At 47.0% G+C, this 14,392-nt stretch overlaps 1 protein-coding gene across 1 annotated transcript; it reads right to left on the bottom strand.

Moving 5' to 3' along the window:
- Positions 1 to 7,307: 7,307 nt before the first annotated feature.
- On the bottom strand, positions 7,308 to 12,180 carry LOC125431278. Its single transcript, XM_048494043.1, has 2 exons — positions 10,576 to 12,180; positions 7,308 to 7,421 (listed from the first exon to the last, which is right to left on the bottom strand). The coding sequence occupies exons 1-2, from the start codon at positions 12,178 to 12,180 to the stop codon at positions 7,350 to 7,352; spliced, it is 1,677 nt and encodes a 558-aa protein (XP_048350000.1). The 3' UTR covers positions 7,308 to 7,349.
- Between the last annotated feature and the right edge of the window lie 2,212 nt (positions 12,181 to 14,392).

Below are 14,392 nucleotides of genomic sequence, written 5' to 3' on the forward strand. Positions count from 1 at the left end.
GTTGCCATGGCGGCGAGAAGGGAGGGTGCCTGGGGAGAGCCTGTCGCTTGTCGCTCCCCCTGCTGGTGGGAGACCCGAATCCTCTCAGGCAGTACGAGAATCTATCTTGCTCTCCTTGAACCAGACACGATCCGTCTTTCCTGCCTCTACTGGTGAAAGTGAGGTGGAATGGATCCCTTCTTATAAATGGAAAACGAATTCATTTATAACGAGTGCAATTCGTTATAAATATGATGTGCGGAATCCACTCTGCACAAGCTCTATGCTCATGTCAAAACCACCATCCCCATTGTGCCTTCAGCCCATCCTCCACACAACAGCAAGATGTTAGCAATACACAAAACACTCCTTTTTCCTTTAGGGTAGCCTTTGGAGGGGTCTCCAGAATTCATATCCCACCTTTCAGACCATCAAAACAGCTCACAATAAACAAAAGGGCACCTTGAATATTTGCCCCTGAGGATTGTTTTGTGCACATCATTTTTGGCGACTGAATGTTGTGTTAGGCTGTTTTTATGTCCCTGGCTTGGGTGTTTATGTGATTATTAATACTTTCATTGTTGTTTTCATCATTTTACTAATTTTATTTTGCTTTGAGCTTCCTCAAGCAAGTTTCTGGAGAGATGGCTTATAGTACGTTTTCTATTATAAATGTTTGTATCAATAAATTTAACTGTATTCAAATAAAAAAACACACAAAAGCACTAAACCCACCTGTGCCCCCAATTAACTGACAGAATCAACCAGCTGGGACATTATGTGTGGGGTACCTCAAGGGCCCATTTTATCCCAAATGGACTTTAATGTGCCTTGATCATTCTGATTGGGTTGTCACCAAAATATAGATGACATTGACACTGACCTACATTTCATTATCTAAACCCCCGAAGCAGCCATGAAAGTGCTCGATTGGTGTCCTGAAGCTGCAGTCAAGTGGTTGAACCATAGCTTTTCAGTAAAATCCCCTAGAGTGTTGCCCCAACTTGATGATATCACTTCCAGTGTTGCACTTGAATTGATGTCATGCCATCAATCTGACAGTGATTTTTCCCTTCATTTTCCCTCAACATTCGACCAAGCATCAGTGAGGGATCAGGATCTGCCAATGGGAGGTGCAGCCCCACCTCTGACCCAGTTGCACCATCAAATCCCTGTTTAGCTCTCTGTCTACCCCTAACTCCATGTTTCTTAGGCCCCACTTAAAATCTTCAAGAATTCCATGAACAAGAAAGGAACGTAAGGCAGTTTTATTCTAGAGACAATTGCCAAAGGATTCTGAAGGATTTGGCAACATGTTTACCTCTCTGTTTTCAACTTTGTGTTTTTAACTGTATATTGTTTATATCTTGTTGCTCTTGCTTTGTAAGGAGCTGTGTATTGTTTATATCTTGTTGTTCTTGCTTTGTAAGGAGCTGAAGCAGGATATGAGAAAATAAACTGTTTTAAATGCTATTGCCTGATCTGAAGGACAGAATTAGAGGAAAATCTATAGAACAAAAATGGAGCAATGCAACTTAAAATTAGTCATACTTATTATTTGCCATTGAAACAAAGGAACAAGCTCATTATTTTTAATTTAAGCCCTACTAATTTTGATGGGTCTTGACGGGCCACATTTCAGAACAGATCTTGGTCTGATCAAGCATGGGTGTATTTGAAGAAACATTAATGATCCTTTAAGGCAGGGGTCCCCAAACTATGGCCCGGGGGCCAAATGTGGCCCCCTGAAGGCATTTATCCGGCCCGCCAGGCATGGCTGCGATGGCTCCATTCATGTGCAGTGGGGGCTCAAGGGAGAGGAAGAACCGGCCCCAACGGCTGTTGATTGCAATTACATGATGGCACCCTCAAATCTCCATGAATTTTCTGACCCAGAGTTGGAAACCTTACAGGTGGCAACTCCTGCTCCGCCCTTCCCTCTCAGCTACTCCATGTGTTGCTCTCAGGCTTTCTGTTCCGCCTCACTCCCATTGGCATCAGCCAGGCTGGTGAATCGCTCCCTGGCTGCTAGGGAGGAAGAACCCAGGAAGATACCTAATCCTGGGTTAGATGGAATGTTTCATTGGGAAAGTTCTGCTTTTTTTTTTTACAGGGGAAGGTATTCCACAGCCTCCCCAACAATATTTGGAGCCCACCCTGTACTTGACATACTTTGGTCACTGTTCTAAAAATAGACCATGACAGAAAGGCTGAAAGGTGAAATCAAACATTTTACAATCATTTGTGCATAGGAATTTGTTCATAGTTTTTTTTAGTCCGGCCCTCCAACAGTCTGAGGGACAGTGAACTGGCCCCCTGTTTAAAAAGTTTGGGGACCCCTGCTTTAAGGGGTATGTGGAGAAATGGCTCTTTCCGCACTCCTCTTTTTTCTTTTTTTCCTCCCCTCCACCCATCAGGTATCATAGACCTGGAGGACTTAGAAATTCCAGAGAAACATCAGAAAGTGCTACCTGACCTAGGGGGGAAAGATATCTTGACCCAGCCTGACCAAGTCAAAGGAGGGTGGGGTCTGGGATCTGATAAATTGTTGGGAGTGAAGGGGTGAGGCTTCTTCTCTTTTTCCTTCTGCTGGGGAGCAGACCTCTTGCCTCGGCTTTGAAGGGAGCAGCCATTTTGGGACCATGTGCTCTTCCAGGGAGCACACTCAGCCTGCCAGGTAATGAGAATGCTTTGAGAATTGCAACCTTCTAAGTTTTATATGCCTACCCTATGTTTAACAAGGGGATTTGTGTTTATATCACCTTTGCTTTGGAAACCCTTGCTCAATCTGGTGCGGTGCTAAAAGATACTTGTGACTTTTATTTTTAATAAATATTTTTTAAACCTTAGATGTGGAGAATGGTTCTCTGTACCACGAGTGCCCCACTGTCTAGATTGCGCTATCTAAACAGGAGGGGGAGGAAGGCTGAGCAGCTTTTCCTCCAGGACCTCCGGTCTGCCCTGTGGAACCCAGAGAGAGGGGGACCAAGGTAAACTGAGGCTGAGGCTTCACGGTTGGAAAGGAAGCTGGGGAATCCTGCTCTTCCCCAGCGGGCAGTCCTCAAATAATCTCTTTTTCTCCCATAGAAGAGTTCTGAATAATGGTGTATCCAGGGGTTGAGGGGTCATTTGACCCAGGTGCCATTCACCTGGGTCACGTGGTGGAGCCTTTTGCACACACCCCCCCCCCATCTCTTGCCTGCCTACCATTGTCTCAATCACAATCCTCAGGATCAAGCCCCACTGAAGGCGAGAGGCCTTCCTTCTTCCAAAGAAGCTGGCCTGCGGGTCCCACAACTTGTTGCTAGCCTGCATGCCACTTCTCTAGCTCTTCTTCCGCTTCTCTCGCTTGACCACCTGCCGCTTCTCTCGCTCACCTGCCCACCCCCAACTTGCTGCTCACCTCCCCACTGCTTCTCTCAGCCTTCTGCCGCTTCTCTTGCTCGCCTGCCTGTCCCCCAACTTGCCATTTGCCATGGACCCAATAGAGTTATAGCCTTGCCCTATGACCCTTGCCTCCCCAAACAGCAGTGTTCCAAGGTCCCACCCACAAAGGAATGTTCTAACCTGGAGTTGTCAACCCTGTGATCTGAACTTTGCCACAACTTGGTTTCAAAGCTGCCTTCCTCTATCAAAAGCATTGTGATTAAGGACCCAATAAATTATTCTCAAACTCTTAGGTAATAATAAAAGGAATACACCATGCAAATGGATGATTTATGGAAGTACAGACAAGAGCAGAGGGTTCTTTTATGGCCTACATTTTCAAAAGGGACCACTGTTGAAATACCGTTGAGAGAAAAGCTGTTTTCAAACATGGTTCTGAAAATAGCACACACCTTATGGCAGCTCCCCCCCCCCCGCCCCCACTACACCAAGGCCGATTATACACTGCTGCTCTCCTGCGCAGCAAGTGAACGCTTCCTTCGCAGCAGAGATTTCTGTACAGGCATGCTTACGCTTATGGTGCCGGAGACCCCAAAAGCCTCACGGTTAGTGGGGAAACCCCAATGTCTGCTTTTGCTGGCAATATAAACTTTGTTTCTTTTCCTACCATGTTCCTGTTGCTAGAATCCTTGCGAATGCACTCTCTGGATGTAGGCAATTCTTGGTGACTAGTGGAGATTTTTTCCACTGACAAAAATGAATTGCATGTTTTTGCTAGAACTCCCACCATATCGTTGCAAAACACTATGCTTAGCACTGAACGTGGATGATTTTTTTCTGAAAATTTTGGAGGTCTTCCAATAGTATTTATTTCTTGTCACTTTGATCTTTGATCTTTTCATCTTTGTTTGCAGTCAACACATCACCCCTGATGGTGTTTTCAAGGCAAGAGATATTCAGGGGTAGTTTGCCATTGCCTGCCTCTGCATCACAACCTTGGTATTCCTTGGACATCTCCCATCCAAATGAGCCGTATGGGGGAGAGCAGCATATACGTTTGATGAAATCAATAAATAATATTGAAATAAATACTTAGCTTCTGAGCTCTGACAAAATCAGGATTTTTCCGACCTGCCTATGAAACATTTCTTTTAATATTCAAAATCAGCATATTTTTGACAAATGCATGAAGGCTAGAAAGAATGTGTGTGTGTAGCAGGGGTGGGGGGGGTGGAGTTTGATATGTCCCAAGAACTTTAAATAGCTCAAGTATGTGTTATTCATGGGGTGGGAGAGAAGGATAACCCCTTGAAACGGAGGACATAGGAAGACATTCGATACACACCTTGACTGACGATCTCAGAAAGCAGTAGAAACAATTGAACCGATAAACACCCTAGTAGCATTGAATTACTGCACTGTGGAAAAGAGAAAACACATTCGAAGGCATAGGACTGGGTTTAAAAAGTCATACAGCTATATTGTTCTATACAAAATCCAAAATCAAGAATGAAACCTGTGGAATGTGATACCTTTTATTAGGAGCATCCAAACTGGCATAAAACATTGAGCAAGCTTTCGATTGGGTAGTCCCATGCCACCTAGTGACCTTAACAAGAAACACAACTTGTAAATAATGTTTACATTGTATGAGGCAAGCGGTAGGTGTTCAAGTTCCAATATCATGGTTCTGTTATCAGTTCACAAGGGGGTATTTGCAGCAGATGTATTTTGCTGCAGTTTGGTTGTTTTTTATTTGCTTCTTAGAATTGCATATTTCCCTCTCCTTGTTCTATGACTCTTTGTGTACTTCTAGTCCAAATACAGAGGCTTGCAAAGTACTGGTGAAGAACAAGATCCATAATGAGGTAGAAACTCACCTCTTTAAGCAGCAAGCTGGGACCCTTTCTCACAGGTAAATTTCATTCATTTCTCCCTTCCTAGTGGAGTCCTCCAACTCTATCCTGTATTGTTCCTGTGGGCCCCTGTCTCCCGGGAGCAGCATATGGGAGCCATATTGAGCTGCAGCAGGAAGGAGGCTTAATGTTCCATGTGGACGAAAATTTCTTTGATCTACTGAAATTACTCGTGGATCCAAAGAATATTTTTGTATACCAAAGTAAAGGCTTATCTCGGAAGTATAAACAATTTTTTTAAAAAAATTGATACTAGTAAACTTTCTTAGAAAAGTAATCTGATGTGATTTCTAAAATAGCTATGATACCTCTCAGAAGGGCTTGAAAATAAAGAAACAAGTGTTTATAAAAATGCTGTTTTGAGAGAAAATATGAGCATTGTATAATGCAGGGTGAAGCAGAAGCAAAATGATTTCTTGTTGGATTGGTTTAATTTTATTTGTTGAATTTATAAGCCGCCTTTCAGACCACATTCCCAAATGAAGTACAAATTCAAAAAGCAACTAAAAATGCAATTTTGAATGTCTAAAATATTTCAAATTAACTACTGAAAGGCAGCTCAGTGAAAGAAAGAAAGAAAGAAAGAAAGAAAGAAAGAAAGAAAGAAAGAAAGAAAGAAAGAAAGAAAGAAAGAAAGAAAGAAAGAAAGAAAGAAAGAAAGAAAGAAAGAAAGAAAGAAAGAAAGAAAGAAAGAAAAGGTCAATGTTAAAAAGCACACTGAATTTAAAATGTCTTTGCTTGTTTACAAATCTTTGATGAAGAAGGAAATGTATGAAGTGTGACATTCCGAAGTTTTGCCATCATTGCTGGGAAATCTTCAGGAAATCAGAGAATCCATCAATATTGTCACCGGCAAAAGGTTCTCATGAGATGATATAAAATTTGGAGGAGGTTGGTATGAAAGAAATGTTAACTCTCACATTTCTCCCTATGGCCCTAATGCACAAGCTTGAAAAGGGTCACAGCTTGCTCATCTAACTGTGAAATATTTACATCTATGATTTTAGACCCAAGTTCCCACTCTGACCAACATTTCTTCTCTGCACTTGTCATTGCCAGCCATGGAAAAGAAATGCAGGGATTGAAAAAGAATAGTGCTGCTGTTAGGAGCATAGTTGTGGCACCAAACACCAGATCTACAAATTATCTTGCTCCTCAGAAGCATACAAACTTTGAATAGAGGAGGGGACAGGATGGATCCCTACAAGCCTCCACAGGAAAATTTTGGGGACGATAATCATGCCCCTCCCACCTCTCAGTTCTTGTCTCTGCCAACTTCGTACAGCTGCCAGGCCAGGCCAGGGGTATTTCATTCCTGGCAATCATGCAGTTAATGTACCAACACCTCCCAATGATCAATCATGGCAAAGGAATAATGAGATGAATATCACACAGTTGCCCCGGCACCCTAGATGTGTATGCACTAGACCTTCATCATTTGTGTGGGATCTAGTCCAGGGATCACTGCAAATGGCAAAATCTGTGAATACTGGAAGGCAGTGGAACTGCAAACCAACTGTCAGAACCCACAGTAAAAGACAAACTCGTGTTGTAGAACAGAAGCTTTATTTTAAGATGAGTGTCCGAAGCAAAGCTGAGAATGACGAATTCCAAAACACACAGCTCATAAAACACTTCGGCTACCCTCACCCCCCTCCTTGGGAACGAGGGCTCCACAGAAAATGCACAGAGATAGCAAGGGGGAAGCACAGGCAGTGACCTTGAAGACACCTGCGATTCGTAGACTTCCCAGAGCAGCTAGAAAATACAGTTAAGACAGCAGTAACCCTTTAACCCCCTCCCAACTGTGAAACAGTGAAATGCAGCAAAAGCAATCCCTTTATTTTAGGCCTCCTGACATACTGCATCTCTTAAGGCTTTTCTCCCGGCTTGTTTGGGCAACGTTGATGGAACCGTTTGATAAGGCCGGGGGCTTTTATGTTATGAGCAAAGATCCATTGATTCTGCCCAGGCAAACAACCTTTCCAGGAGACCAAATACTGCAAGCTAAGATTCCGATACAAGCGAGAATCAAGAATATCAGACAGTTCATAATGCTTGGAGCCATCAATCAGAATCGGAGGAGGCACTTTCATCTCTGGATGCCAGACATCCAGGGAACTTGTCTTCTTCAGCAGGCTGCAATGAAACACAGGGTGTATTTTACTCAAAGCTTTAGGCAAGTCCAGTTCAGCGGTCACCTTATTAATGACCCTGACAATTCGGAAGGGGCCCACATATTTCGCACTCAGCTTGGAGGGTCTGTGCACACTGCGCAAATTCTTAGTGGACAAATAGACCATGTCACCCACCACCAACGGGAAATCACGCCTATGTTTATTCGCTTGACGCTTGTAGGCCTCCCTAGCCTTCATAAGAGCCCGAAGGATGCCCGGCCATTGCTGAGCTACAGACTGAATCCAATCCTGAAGTTCAGGTGCAGGCGAAGAGTCAGACACCAGCAAATGAGGCAAGGGGGGAGCTGCCTGGCCATGAACCACCTCAAAAGGAGTCTTGCCCGTACTGCTATGAACAGAGTTATTATAGGCGTATTCAGCATAGGGCAACAGATCAACCCAATTATCTTGCTGATAATTGGCATAACACCTGAGGTATTGCTCCAAGGTCTGTTGAGATCTCTCGGTCTCGCCGTCGGTCTGTGGATGAAAGGCAGATGAGACCCCCTGCTCCACCCCTAACAATTTGAGTAAAGCCCTCCAGAAACACGACACAAACATGCTCCCCCTATCTGAAATTATCTTCTTTGGAAACGAGTGCAAACGGTAGATATGCAACATGAACAGGTCAGCCAATTTCTGGGCAGTGGGAATAGAAGTACAAGGAACAAAGTGGGCTTGTTTCGAGAATAAATCCACTACAGTCCAAATCACCGTTTTGCCATGACTCAGCGGCAGGTCCGTAATGAAATCCATGGAAATCACTTGCCAGGGAGCACTAGGTAAAGCGATGTCCTGTAATAGACCCTGAGCCTTTGCAGGAATCGTCTTAGCCATGGCACAAACAGGACATCCTTTGATATAATCCTCAATATCCTTACGCATAGTTCTCCACCAAAACTGCCTCCTGAGCAAGTGCAGAGTTTTCACAAAGCCGAAATGGCCTGCAGTTTTTACATCATGTCCCTGGTGGAGAATTTGAGAACGCAACGAGGGTGGAACAAACAGCAGAGATTCACGATACCAGAGACCATTCCGCAGGAACAGCCCATCACCCCCCTCCTCCTTTGCAACCGGAGACATGCCAGCCTCCAGGAATGCAGAGAGGAGGTGATCTGGAGGAGACAGGCCAGGCTTGCCCTGAGCTAGCATGCGAGACCGGGTAACAACTAAGCCCAAATGGGAGGGTGAGAGGATTGTGCGGGGAAGAACAGATAGAGATGAGGATCCCCCCCCCCCCGTGGCAACCGGGAGAGTGCGTCCGCCAACCGATTGGTCTTGCCAGGAAAGAAATGAACCGTGAATCTGAATCTAGCAAAGAAATCAGCCCAACGCAGCTGCTTAGCTGTCAGACGACCCGGGGTGCATAAAGCAGCCAGATTCTTATGGTCAGTCCAAACTTCAAAAGGCAGTTCAGCTCCTTCCAAAAAATGCCTCCACACAGACAGAGCAGCTTTCATAGCACAGGTTTCTTTATCCCCCACAGTCCAATTCAGCTCTGCTCCAGAAAATTTTTGGGAAAGGTAGGCACAGGGACGAAGGCGACCAGTGGGGTCCCTCTGGAGGAGGGCAGCCCCGAGGGCCTTGTCCGAGGCATCCACGTGCAACACAAAGGGCCGAGTGGGGTCAGGATGAGCCAAAACAGGCTCAGATGTGAACGCAGCCTTCAGATTGTCAAAAGCTGCCTGGCAGGAAGGATCCCAGGGCAAACTGGCTCCAGGGCGGGCTGCTGCAGCACCCCGTGATTTAGTACGCAGGAGGTCAGTCAGGGGCAGAGCCAGGGAGGAAAAATTCGGAATAAAGTCACGGTAGAAATTAGCAAAGCCCAGAAAGGACTGGAGCTGTTTACGGGAGCGGGGGGGCTGCCAGGCGAGCACATCAGCTACTTTGGCAGGGTCCATTTGTAATCCATTAGCAGAAATACGGTAACCCAAAAAGTCAAGCTGAGATTTGTGAAATTCACACTTGGAAAGCTTCACAAACAGGGAGTTAGCAAGAAGCCACGTCAAGACCTCCCTAACCAAGGCAACATGAGAGGCTTCGTCCTGAGTATAAATCAAAACATCATCTAAATAGACAACCACCCCCTTGAACAATAAGTCATGCAGAACACCATTAATCAGACTTTGAAACACGGCTGGCGCCCCCTTGAGGCCAAACGGGAGGACGCAGTACTCGAATTGACCGAATCTCGTGTTGAAGGCAGTCAGGTGCTCGTGTCCAGCAGCCATCCTGATGCGATAGTACGCCTCTCTCAAATCCAATTTAGTGAAAATCTTGCCAGAGCCCAGGTTAGACAACAAATCCTTGATTAACGGCAAGGGGTATCTATTAGAGCTAGATACAGCGTTCAGGCCGCGGTAGTCTGTACAAAGGCGAAGCGTGCCATCCTTCTTCTTCACAAATAAAACAGGGGCAGCATAAGCACTGCGTGCCTTACGAATAAAACCCCGAGCCAAATTCTTGTCCAAAAAAGCCCTCAATTCAGCATCCTCAAGGGGACTCATTGGATAAATCCTGCCCTTGGGGAGTTTCGCACCAGGAATCAGTTCAATCCTACAGTCCGTCTCCCGATGGGGAGGTAGCACATTACACTCAGTTTCCTCAAAGACACGTTGTAAATCCCGATAAGGGGCAGGAATCACAGGAGCACTGCTGGCCGGCTGAAGGCTGCACGCCATGCCCTTAGACGCACCTAACAAGTGGCCGGGAGGTTCAGATTGCATGTGGTCTCCACAAGGAGGATCCGTAAAAGTCAAAGTCCTACGAGACCAACGCACGTGAGGGTCATGATCAGTGAGCCAGGAGAGTCCCAAGATAACAGGGTATTGAGAAATGGGAGCAATAATGAAACTGCGACGTTCCCAATGTTCTTTGCAACCAACCAAAAGTTTGGGAGTGCGGGACGTGATTGGGCCGCCCCCCATAGGGGAGCCATCCATCTGATCAAAATGAATAGTCTCAGTCAAAAGTACTGGCTGCAGTTGCAAAGCTTCAACTAAACGTGGGTGGATTAAACAGTGAGAGCAGCCCGTGTCGACAAGGGCCTGCACAAGAAATTTCGGGCAACCCAGACCCATAGTCAGAACAAGGGGCAGCAGGATAGGATCACTCACCCGTTCAACTTGCGGGGGCTCCCATGGAATCGGCTGCTCCATATCCGCAGGGAGACCCGTAGCGGCACGGGCCCCTCCCTTAGTCGCAGGTTTACCAGACTTAGACGACTTAGCTGCGGGAGTAGAGGAGGCGGAGGGGGCCCCCTTCTTGGCAGGACAGGCAGAGGCAAAATGGCCCCCCTCCCCACAATAGAGACAGAGGTTTAAACGGCGACGGCGAGCATTTTCCTCCGGAGTGAGCTGGCGACGGGACTGCTTGGAGCCTGCCGGCTTCAGGCTGGAAACCCCTTTCCGTGAAGGCAGCGTTGGAGTTTTTCCCAACGACACTCCCAGGGTGGCTGCTTCATGCATCCTAGCATCTGCAGTGCCAGCCAGAATAATCCATTCCATCAGGGTCTGAGGGTTGTCTCGGATGAGGCACCAGTTTAGCAAGTCAGGGTGCAAGGCCTTTTTGAAGGCAAACACTTTGACGGGGTCGTCCCAATCAGGAATCCGGCTAGCCACGGTACGGAAGGTCTCAACAAATTCCACAAATGGAGTTTTGCCCTGACGCATGTCCATGAGTTCCTGTTTAGCCTGCTCTCCAACAAAGGGGCTCTCAAAACGGCGACGGAGAGCCATCATGAATTCCTGGAAGTTGTACAGCTCCGGGGCCTGGCGCTGGAAGAGGCCCACGTACCACTTCACAGCGGGCCCATCCAGATTCGAGCCAACCTCACACACACGTTCAAAGTCATTCAGGTACTGCCTCCCATATTGTAACATGTGAGTGTTAACCTGAACCAGGAAAGCAGGCAACAGATCTTGGGTTCCATTAAACCGATAGGAAAACTGAACTCTGGCCATGAACGGCGGCCGTGCCAACGCACCCCCCAATGGCCCGACTGGAGGAACTCCCATCAACCCGGGCACCGGAGCCAGGAGCGGAGCACGAGGCGGTACAGGTTGCTGAGGGGCCGGCTGAGGTGGCTGAGCAGGTGGCGGAACAGGTGGTTGTGGTTGAACCGGCAGCCCAGGTGGAGGCGGGGCAGGTTGCACCGGGAGGACACCAGCTCCGTCGGCCGGTACCAGACCTGGCACAGGCGCAGGACCAGGCACGGGGGCAGGAGGGTGCAATTGCAGTACAGCGGCTTGCAAATGTCCCACCGTGAGTTGCATCTGTTGCATGGTGCGACGAAACTCCTCTCTTTCCAGGCCCCAAGCTTCCTCGGAAGCCTGCAGTATCCTCCAGGCTGCAGTATCAGAGGCATCAGCGCGGTCCGCTGCACGGTCGGACCCCGATAAGTTCCCAGCCAAGGGAGCTGTCGCCCACGTGGCGCTGGACGTTCCCCACGGCAGGGAATCCCTGAGCATTTCAGCATTTCTGCGACGCCTCACGGTAACTCCTTGTGAGGCGTCCAACGGAGCAGACAGAAATCGAGTGGGAGCCTCCAGATAGCTGGTCGTAGGCAGTTCTCCTCCGGATGCAACTGTAAATCCAGCCGAAACGCGAGGCCCCTCCAAGGGATCAGGCAGTGAGTCTGACCCGGTGAGATCAGGCTCCAGGGGGAGTACTGGTTCAACTCTCAGAGTATCATCTCCTCCGGTAGCAGCCGAGGTCGACATACTGACACACAGGAGTCCTCAGGCAGAAAGAATAAAGTCAGAAAATCAAAAAATAAAAATAAAAATTGTAGAAGGTGAAATTCCAGCAAGCAAGTCCGCGTGGAATTCAGCCTCAAAGGGGATTCTCAGCTTAATGTCAGAACCCCCAATAAAAGACAAACTCGTGTTGTAGGACAGAAGCTTTATTTTAAGATGAGTCTGCGAAGCAAAGCTGAGAATGACGAATTCCAAAACACACAGCTCATAAAACACTTCGGCTACCCTCACCCCCCTCCTTGGGAACGAGGGCTCCACAGAAAATGCATAGAGATAGCAAGGGGGAAGCACAGGCAGTGACCTTGAAGACACCTGCGATTCGTAGACTTCCCAGAGCAGCTAGAAAATACAGTTAAGACAGCAGTAACCCTTTAACCCCCTCCCAACTGTGAAACAGTGAAATGCAGCAAAAGCAATCCCTTTATTTTAGGCCTCCTGACACCAACCACATTTCCCACAAAATATAACCATGTCATTACCATGATGACATTATGTAAAAAGTAAAAACAGGCTGCAGACTCTGTCATGCAGAGGCGTATGGGGGGGGAATGGTGCCTGGAGACAAATTGTCTCCGGCCACTCCCCCCACTGCGCCTGGGAGTGGGGTGGAGCCCCCCTCAGCCCAGCTGCTGCCCCCCCCCCCCAGCTCCCAGCCAGCAATCCCTTCTGCCCTCCCCTCTGGGGAGAGCAGAAGTGACTGCCGTCCCCGTCCTTTGAGAGCTGTTTTTATAAGCACTGAAGCGGCGGGGCAGGGGGGGTTGGAGGCAGGGGATTGCCGGCTGGGAGCCAGGGGGGTGGGAACAGAGGGTAACCCTCGCCTCGTCCCTAGGCAAATACATCACTGGTGTCATGTAGATGGACTGTAAATAAGTGCCATTGCAAGTCACAAATCCACGAATGGCGAACGCCTATTGTGTCTCTTTCTGATGTACAATAAATGCAGACCACTTTGTCTTTAATAATACAGAAATCAGTGGCATTTTTCAATGTGCAGCATGGTCACCTATTCTGCCATCAGTTTCCGAACTGGGTATTGGGGCCCCACTTTGCCTAAGCTGTAAATGGCCTCAAAAGAAAACCAATATTAGATCATCCTCAGCAGTAACAATAGCCTAAAAGAAACTGTATTTCAACAGCCGGATTTATCACTTGCACCTCATTTTTTTAAAAAAAATTGCAAACATCTTCCCCCATTCATTGTTATTTGTTACCAGTCTAATGCCTGAATATGTGTTGGCCTATTATGAAGCAAAAGAACAGCTGCATGAAACAGTTACTGGTCTAACAGGAAGGAGTCCTCACCTTCTGTAACCCTCTTGTACGATTATGACAGTGCAAAGTCTGAACATGCAGAACAAAATGCCAGCCTTGAGTGCAACCCTTCTACAGGAACTAGGACGTTTGCAGAACAGTTGAAAGTAAAAAAGAAAAAAGGAGGGTGGAGAGATTCAAGCTTTCTGCTCTCCTGCAGTGGAGTCAGAGCTGCCGCTAAAACAGATGTCTGCTTTAAAAGGCTTTGCACCTGCCAAGCCTCCCGCCTCAAGCTTCCTTCCTTTTTTTTTCTTTTTAAGGCCTCAAAGGAAAGGGAAGGAAAAACAAACCATTTGAGCAGTGTGCAAAGCACACTGCGGTTGTCATTTTTATTTCCCTCAAGACAGGCTATCTAATCTCCTCAGAGCGAGAAATCAGACAGCAAGCCTTCTGAGGCAGGGAAGAGATGAACTGTGAAGCAATGGGCACTGTACTCAGAGGGCTTTTTAACATTTTGTAACAGGAAAGGACTTAGGAAAAAAAAAGAGGCTATATGCCTTACAAGGTAAGAGCTTGCTGCACAATACATACAGGGCTGTTCCTTCAGCATTTTTCAGACGGGTTGTTTCCATACCTGTTGCTGGATCCAAACTTTTATTGATGCAAGCTTTTGAATTAGGCAGAGCTGTATCTCTGGCAAAGTCGAAACAGTGTTAATTCTCAGTTGCCTCAGAGACTAGGACACGGAGTGTTTCACCTCTAGGCTGGTGATTAAAACAAACAACTGTCGTTTTAGCGCAGAGTTCGTAGAAGAAAAGCAGTTCCACTCTTACAAGCTTAGATATTGGCTAGACAGTATGATGAACCAAAAATAGTGTGGTGAAAATATCTCCCATCCTGCAAAAGTGTTCATGTCTCATCATTC

Source organism: Sphaerodactylus townsendi, linkage group LG04 (assembly GCF_021028975.2).
Source record: "Sphaerodactylus townsendi isolate TG3544 linkage group LG04, MPM_Stown_v2.3, whole genome shotgun sequence".
Lineage (NCBI taxonomy): Eukaryota > Metazoa > Chordata > Lepidosauria > Squamata > Sphaerodactylidae > Sphaerodactylus > Sphaerodactylus townsendi.

Bases quoted from the DNA above. Each gene is read 5' to 3' on its own strand.
- LOC125431278 (XM_048494043.1), bottom strand. From the start codon at position 12,180: ATGTCGACCTCGGCTGCTACCGGAGGAGATGATACTCTGAGAGTTGAA. The intron at 7,422-10,575 runs GTGAGTGATCCT...GTTTCATTGCAG, and splicing joins AGCCCCCGCAAGTTGAACGG to CCTGCTGAAGAAGACAAGTT.